The sequence below is a fragment of the Pelmatolapia mariae genome, linkage group LG4 (genome assembly GCF_036321145.2).
Source record: "Pelmatolapia mariae isolate MD_Pm_ZW linkage group LG4, Pm_UMD_F_2, whole genome shotgun sequence".
In the NCBI taxonomy this organism is placed as follows: domain Eukaryota; kingdom Metazoa; phylum Chordata; class Actinopteri; order Cichliformes; family Cichlidae; genus Pelmatolapia; species Pelmatolapia mariae.
The window spans coordinates 18,745,532-18,754,124 of record NC_086230.1 but is presented as its reverse complement, the minus strand read 5'-3'; the positions used below and the strand labels follow the sequence as shown (position 1 = coordinate 18,754,124).

Sequence of the window (8,593 nt, the reverse complement as noted above, 5' to 3'; positions counted from 1 at the left end):
GTTAAATACTTCCCACATTCTGACCTGCACATAAGATATGAATGAATAAAAACGGTCAAAGAGAGTAGTGGAATTATGTTGTTGCTTGTTCATTGACAGAAATGACTGTTAAGAGATCATTTGTTGCCATAGGACGGTGGAAGAAAGTACTGTACAGGACCTCTGCATTTCAACCTCGGGTCCAGATGATTGTTTATGCTTAATATTGATACGATGTGGTACAGTGACTTGTCCTCTTGTGTATATACCTTCTTGTATATACATTTGCACAACAGATGCTTTGTCCTTAGCCATCTAGCTTAACAACGGGAGCGTGGAGACCGCACTTCTGCCTTAACGACACATTCATACTTACTGCGAAATGTTTTACCTGTTGCATTCTTCAAACTGTCCATGCAAGATGTTACAATCACCTCATCGTACATTATCGGTGAAATCAGTGCTTCATTGACTACACATAACAAAACCATCAGTGTGTGCACTTTCCCCCTGACCCAATTACACCCTTTAACAGAAATTGCTGTATGGAAATAAAGATCTATTTCTTCAGTTTGTTGTTTATGTTGATCTGAACAAAAGTGTGACTTTAAATGTTTTTTCCTCTGCATTCATTTATCTGGGAGGGGAAAAGAAGGCAAGAAGTCAAAAATATAGATAGTATTCATTTTTAATTACAATAACATATAAAAAGTAAGAACCTCAATCATTACAGCGTGCGTAGTGTGTTTTCTAAAGCAAGATATATTTGTTTAAATCCCTCCCATCCAGTTATAGATCCTTTTCTTCTGTCGGGGGACAGTTTTATAACATCTTGCTGCGATGGAAGACGTAGACGGGGTGATACTGCAGATACAGAGACGTGGACATTCTTGATTGTCTGGCTGGGAGGAATGGTGCACGTTGACTTGTCGCGGAGGAAAAATCCAGATATTATACACATTATTGATAGATTGCTTCAGTTTTTTAAATTCAGCATGCTTCCTTGAAGTAACTCTTAAAGGAGTAGTCTTCACTTTGACTTTGAGTGTCCTCTTAAAGTAAGAAGTCTTACGCAGTTGAGGTTGTAAAGTCGTGGGCATTTCAGATTATATCTACCTGAGGTCTGCATTGGCCCTGGAGAGCGCAACTCAGCAGAAAAGGAAAAAAAAGAAAAACAATCAGACGTACAATCAGTGCAAATATGGCCCCAAGAAATGATATAAACAAACAAAAACAGACAAAACTCTAATTCAAGTCCACTGATTCGGGTTTCAACTGGAACACTTTATATCCAGGGATTTATATTCATCTCTAACATGTTCTGTGTCATTCCATGTGATACAAATAAGGAACAAAAGAACTTCCTAGAAAAAAAACAAAAAGCTAATTCATCAAAGATCTCTTGAGTGCAATGTGAACTAAGCACAAGGTTAACCCACAAAAAAAAAGGGCCAGGCAAAAACAAAAACTACATACGCCTTGATTAAATGTGACTTGGCAAAACAAAGGAATCTGCTCAGATCCTCAGATAAAGAGCGAAATCGTCGAAAGAAATCATGACTGATGGAATCGAATGATCACTCAGCATGTAGTGAAGGCACTGACAATAGCTGGACACATGTCAGAGTAGATCCTCAGCTCGCGGATGAAAACAGATTTCTACACATGCCTCTAATAGAAAATCATGGTAATATCTACGTCATTTGTCGTATACATATATTTATATAACATAATGGCATAACAGCAATGTGCAATATTAACAAAAGATAAGAAAACAAAATGAAAATCCTGGATTATCTGTGTGTGTGTGTGTGTGTGTGTGTGTGTGTGTGTGTGTACACGCATGGGAAGCGTATGAGAGCTGTAGTTTGGTCCCCCTAGCCAAAGGTGGCGCCACAATTGGGACACCTTCTCTGACGCAGTGCAAAGCAGAAGAGGATACCCAAGGGGAAGAAGAAGATGGCACACAGGATCCCCAGGCAAGTGAAGTCATCCTCGAGGACACCAACTCTGTAACACAGACACACACACACACACCAGAAAGCATTAGTGAGGACTATTTGGATGGGAACTCTATTTATCTACAACATACATTAGAGCCAAAGCAGTGATTCCAGCCTTTAAAATATTTTATTTATCTTATTAGCCAAGTCTACACCTACGCCTCGATCTGATTTTTTTTATCCTCTGTGAGGATTTTCTGATGAGTTCTGACCTTCATCACATGATTCAAACAACATTTTCCAGAACACTCGTCTCTCTCCAATTACCTCTCGTACGAGCAACGCCTGATGTTTTGGGCTAAACGGTCATCAAGAGGAAACTGTTCAGTTGGCGTTTGACCTCATTCGTGAAACAGCAGCTCTTTACTCATCTGGTTCAATATTATAACTAATAAACTCAAAGGAAAATCTTAGAAACAAACAATCAGACAAAGTGTCAGATTGCCGTCCCTTATATTAGACTCTTTGATTTATAACAAGAAAAAAAGAAGAAACAAAGATTGATAATCTATAAAAATAGAAGAAACGGGAAAGCAGAAGAGCTTTTATCCAGAGTGACAGTAAACAAAGAGCTAACCGTGGTCCTGTGACTGCACTACACCGACCAGTGGGGCCAGTAAATCAGCTGGAGGCCCTGCAGCGCGATCAGCTAGTCTATGAAGAAATGAAAGCAGGTGCTTTCCGAAGTAGCTTCTCAGAGTCTCAGATTGAGTTAAATAAAACCGACCTTTCTCTCTCTCTCAATTCTGGATCCTGCTGTGACAGTGAACTGTGTTTAACCTTTATATTGCTCCTAAAATAAAGTAACTTGCATTTCCGTTTGACCTATCGTGCGATGTGCCATGTCATGGGTGTTTGCACAACTTATTTGGACACTGGTACCAGGAAACGGGCCGTCACTGACCCCAGCAACATGGCCACATATGCTGACTAAAACTGCGTCAGCGTTTTTCAAAGTCTTCTGAATGTCCGACATACTGCTGGCAGACTAAATATGTTTGGTTGTATGTCGACTTTTAAATGATAAAGTGCCGCACAGCTGTGCGTCATTCTGATTTTAGGAAGTGGAGAAACGTTCAATAGAAAGCTTAAAAAAGAAAAAGAAAAAAAAAAAGAGTGAAGAAGAAAATTAGTTATTGTTAAGTATTTATGGCATTGTTAGCTACTTAGTAAGTCGAGTCAATCAACCACAATCTCCTTGAAATATGAATACATTACTTCATATTCCACTAAGTTGCAGAGCTGAGAAAGCTGAGAAAAAACACATCAGAACTGCTTTTTTATTATTATTTGGAATATTCTGATCTGAATTTGATTTGCTAATCATTCAAATGGGTCAGAAACTTAAGAATATATCTATTAAAAGAAATGACTTTGCCTGTTTTTGGAGCTTATATGAGCTGCTTTCCCTTCAAGATAGCCACCTCTTTTGGTTGTGCTGCAGTCATTTCTAATTTCAGTCACATGCTGGTTATAGGTTAGCACCCAATTTTATTTTGTTCTCCTTTTTCTAGCAGATTATGTTTAATAAATGTGTGGATCTCACTTCCCGTAACAGGCTGGTGACAACAGCTTTCAGAAACCACTGCGTTCTCGTTTTAGTAATAATTTATAAATAATCCTGTTGAACTTGAGAAATTTAAAATTATACAATTAAGTCCCTAGAAATGAAATACAGTACATTTTATTATTCAAATTCAGAGTCCATCTCATTTCCATTTGATATTCATGTGAACTGTGTGCTTCAGTCACCTTTGCCTCCATCACATGTCTGAGTCTGAAGTCACCTGACTCTCAGTCACAGTGAAACCAACATAAAACAGTCAGCCGTAACTGAAAGTCATATCTTCTTAAAGTTAGATAAGACTTCAGGCCTGATGGGAGACGTGTCAGACCAATGAAAATAGAAATGCAAAATAACTGCACGGGATAAACACGTTTTAAGACGTGCACATTCAGACCATAACTGAGCCTCAAAAGGAACCGTTCTCAGAAACCAGGTTAACCACGGTGAGCACATGATACTCCACGTGCTAATCTGGGGAATAATCAGTGGACCAGCTGGTTTTTTACTGTCTTCTTCCTCAGTGTACAACTAGGAATCCCACCCAGCAACACACCAGCTTTTATCAGATCTCCCTTATCCACGCACTAACACGTCCGTGTCCTCACCTGCAAGCAGGGCAGCCTCCCACCACCACTACAGAGGGTTGGATGATGGCATAAGTCCCAGGGTAAGGCTGCTGGGATACAGCAGGGGGCATCTGGGCTGCTGGGTAACCTGCAGATTAGAAGAAGCAGGTGACACAAGTTACATGCAGGTCAGAGGCCGTGTTTATTACCATGAACAACACAATCAGATATTACTGACGTAGACTGCAATAAAACTGCCCTGAGCACCAACAGGAGTGTTAACTGGAGGGCTGCTGATTTCGCTCTTCGGCCATATTTACTTTGCAGACCACATCTGCAGTTATGCTTGTGTGAGACAATGACCTTTGACACGATACCCAGAATTCTCAGAAGTGTTTGCCATTCAGAGAAAACTGAAGCTTAACTAAACACGTATACACACAGACACACACACATCACTGATTTATGATAACTGTGCCATAAAGCTTAAAAGACAGACTAGTTTCTCTGTTGAGAAGACCAAAAACATGTGGTTCAGTAAACAGGAAGCTTCATGCAATTACAAGAACTTGATTTAAGCGCAGGATTGCTTCCTCGATGCCGCCCTTATACAATCACAGTCAGGTGATGAGTGCCTGTACTTCATGTACAGCAGTCACGCAGTACAAAGACATACAACAGCATAGCTCCTCCGCTCTAGAAGAATTATTTCTGGATGTCAAAACTTTCACATCTTTAGATGATTTTGATTCCAAATAAATTAAGAAAACAATTTTATCAATCAAAGGTGATTTGCTGACAGGACGCTGTTCCATCTAGTTGTGCAGCTCAGCATTTGTTTATTATTAATCCTTTAAATCTGGATATTGTCTAATTTAAACAAGAGAGAAAAAAGTCAGGTTAACCCAGATCTTTTCGCATAGAGCGCATGCGCAACATTGGAGCGCCTTGTGAAGGAAACTGGTTAGTCTTTGACGAAACTCGAAGTCTCTCACGTTTCACGAAAAGTTCCTTTTATAGCCAAAAACCTCCGTGGCGCACAAAGACTTATAGAATATAAAGGCCCCCAAGAGACTTCCTTCAAACATAAACGGAAGTGGGTTAACGTTTTGTTAGTTACTTTACTTTCCGGTGTGCGCTTTAACCGTGGACACGAGCGAAATACATGGGACTACTTGCCTTGGCCAGCGGGGTACGCGTAGGGCGGCGGGGCCGCAGCGGGGATGGCCCCATAGTTGTGCTGCTGCTGCTGCTGCTGCTGCTGCGGGCCATAGTCGTAAGCACCCGGGACGGCGTTGTAGGCGGGCGGTCTGTCCTGGAGAAGAGGTTTGCTGTCCACCATCTCGCCCGACGTAACGTGTCCTCAACTTGTCTCGTTGTCTGACCTCAAATCAGCCACACAAACATGCACACAAAGGGGGTCGAAACTGAACTATTTGGCGTTCGTTGCTACGGGAGGTTCGCTAGCACTCAGTGGCGACAAAATAAAAGAAAATACGCTGCGCAAAAATGAAACTTCGTCCCTCTCCATGCGCCAACTTTGTCCCCCGGGCGGCGCAACAACCCCAAACGTCCAGTTCAGACGGGAATGATCTGAGTGTGACTGGTAATGGTTAACTCAACTCCATTTCCCCCCTTAAAGTTGGTCCTCTGATACCAAAACAACAGTCATCTGTCATCGTAGCTCAGCAAAACTCAGCTGGAAGTCGGAAAGGCTTTTCCTTTCTGTTCGGATTGTCACAAGAGAAGAATCATGTGATGAGCTGCTGTAGCGCCTCTGCGCAGTGAAAGGCTTCTTAAAGCGACAGTGCATAAAAAAATAAAAGGCCGTGTGTGTCTCGCTGCATGCAGCTCACTGCAGTGCCTGCAGTTTACTGACAGAAAGAGAGCGATTATCTGCTGGTACCAGTTGATATTTGGTGATATTCTGCTCATAATTCAGGGATGGTTTGCATCATATTGGCTGTTGTTTCCATGCCTCAGAGTCTGAGCCAGAACTGTTTACTCTGTGACTTACATAATTGCTGCCCTTATTATTACCTAGCGTTGCATAATATTGAGTTCACATCTTTAATCAGAGGATAGGAGTGCTGAAGAAATCTAAACGATCTAGCAAATTCCTGGCAATGGCAACCAGTCATTATCAGCAGATTATTAAAAAAAATGTATGTGCTGAAATGTATTGCAAGCAAATTCAATATGGAAGTAGCAAAGGATAGTTTTGAGAATGGGAAATGATTTTGTAACATCTAGTTTCGAAGCCTGAAGTGTAGCATTGTGGGTGCCACATGTGACCATATGCCTGGTAAGCAAAGGGCATCAATATATTATATGGGAACATCAACTCTTGGGTGGTATTTATACTTTTGTTATGTTGCCCAGTCTGGTGCACCCACCACATTCCAGTGTTATTGACTCAGCACACATATAATAATTTATTGTTATGGTACGGGGTCTATGACCCAGTGTTTTCTAGTTTGTGGGCAGAGTGCTGTTTATCTTTGAATATTCAGTGCTTCTCATATTCATGGTTATTTTTACGCCTTGTATTAAGTATGTTTTAGTTAGTCTTCAGCTCTTTGTGATTTCTGAGTTTCTCTCCATCAGTGTCTAGTCTCCTCTTGTGGTTAATCAGTCTTGTCTTAACATTTGTTTTTTCTCTCATCTCAGCGGAAGTTCTCCTTTGTTTGTTTCTTTCTTTTAGTGTTTCTTTGTACCTCTTATAGAGTTCAGTGTCACAGCAAATGCCTTCCTAAGTTAATTCCCTTGTCTCTGAGTCCTATGTTTGGGTCCTACCTCTGCTTGCTGCACAGCACATCCTTGACATTTATGTAAAGATACATAACAGCTGTTTATTTTTAATTGGTTTATAATTTGGAATTTAACTCTGCCTGAGTACATTTATGAACAAGAGGGCAACTTGTGTTTTGTGACCAAGTATGGAGAAAAACAAAAACAAAGGAAGAGTCAATCATAATCAGGATATGGATGGACCAAATATAAATTAAGCAGGTGTGGGGTCACTACAGGCCTTTCTTTCTTTGAAGTGAATTAGAAATTGACTAGAAATTGACCCCATTAAACAAATAGCTGTGTGTGTGTGTGTGTGTGTGTGTGTGTGTGTGTGTGTGTGTGTGTGTGTGTGTGTGTGTGTGTGTGTGTGTGTGTGTGTTACATGTATACTTCTTTCACTTGAGTCCTCTATGCTGTGTCCATCTTGGACACAGCTGTCAGGGCAAATCTTTAAAAGAAATGCATTAATTAAAACATACCAAAGTAAAGCAAACTCCCTCCTTTCATCTCAGCTCCTCAGCACCTCACCTCCATGAAGCTCTTTGCCTGTTTGTGTCCATACTCTGCTGCCATCTTGTGGCCACTGTCATTGAAATCTGGCTTGTTTTCTACTCATAGGGAACTGTAGCCCTCTCTGTTTTTCAATGGTGTCCATCTTCTGGTAACAATGACCTTAGCTGGGAAAGCTGAGAGGCCAGAAGCTTTTGTCTGGTGGTTTTCTCATGCGCATTGGATAAACCTCTGTTCTTTCATGGTAAACCTGTGGGAGAGCAATGTTCAAGGCAAGCTAAACCTGTGGGAGAGCAATGTTCAAGGCAAGCTAAACCTGTGGGAGAGCAATGTTCAAGGCAAGCTGCCGATGGCTCTGCTTTCAGTGCTCTAATATCAGTTGGAATCTGCACTGTGTGTGGAAACACAGCTAGCATTAGCAAGTGAACCAGTTTCAGTGATTTATCATTGTATCAGATGAGTTTCCTCTGGCTAACCACCTTAGCCAATGAGGGTGATGTAGAGAAGATGGAGTGTGACACAGTTATAAACTCATGCAACAAATTAGCAAAGAAAGCTGTTGACAATGATAGTGAGGGGAAAGCAACTCTGACCATGTCCGGTCTAATAAAACAGTCAAGTTGACCGGATAAGGGCTTAGAAGCACTTCCAGATTAGCATCTATGAACATATCTGAATGTAACACATTTAACCTGCTAATTTATCAAAACTCAAACTTCATTTTTCATTCATATTTTAAGGCCATTGTGAGTAGGATAGACACATCTGTCTGCACTGTCTTATCCAAAAAAGACAAAAGGACTTGTGAAAACTCTTCATCATCTTCCAAATCTTGTCTCTCCTCTAAAATTACTGCAGTTCTCTGAGCAGAGGATCTCTTTGCTAACTTGCTAACTAATCAGTAAGGAGTCACCCTAGCAAGCTATTTATTTGTGGTTCCCTACCCCTGATTTTCAGCTGCAGTAGAGTGTGAGGAAATATAGTGTTTCACCAAAAACAGAGAGAAAAATGTGTTGGAATGTGGGCACAGACATGTTTTGGTGTTTATAATGTAACAATGTTTGAACCTCATGCAGGAAACACCATGCAGGAAGAGGCAAAACTAAGGGGACAAAGCCAAACAGACCCAAACACCACAAAAGGTTTAATCATCCATCAAAACTTGGCAGACACTG

At 41.0% G+C, this 8,593-nt stretch overlaps 1 protein-coding gene across 1 annotated transcript; it reads right to left on the bottom strand.

The window, feature by feature from the left end:
- Positions 1 to 651: 651 nt before the first annotated feature.
- bri3 (brain protein I3) lies at positions 652 to 5,892 on the bottom strand. Its single transcript, XM_063471735.1, has 3 exons — positions 5,295 to 5,892; positions 4,155 to 4,263; positions 652 to 1,989 (listed from the first exon to the last, which is right to left on the bottom strand). The coding sequence occupies exons 1-3, from the start codon at positions 5,455 to 5,457 to the stop codon at positions 1,857 to 1,859; spliced, it is 405 nt and encodes a 134-aa protein (XP_063327805.1). The 5' UTR covers positions 5,458 to 5,892; the 3' UTR covers positions 652 to 1,856.
- Positions 5,893 to 8,593: the final 2,701 nt, after the last annotated feature.

Coding starts and splice junctions, on each gene's coding strand:
- bri3 (XM_063471735.1), bottom strand. CDS start 5,457: ATGGTGGACAGCAAACCTCTTCTCCAGGACAGACCGCCCGCCTACAAC. Junction 4,264..5,294: donor CGCGTACCCCGCTGGCCAAG/GCAAGTAGTCCC, acceptor TCTAATCTGCAG/GTTACCCAGCAGCCCAGATG. Junction 1,990..4,154: donor GGAGGCTGCCCTGCTTGCAG/GTGAGGACACGG, acceptor TCTGTGTTACAG/AGTTGGTGTCCTCGAGGATG.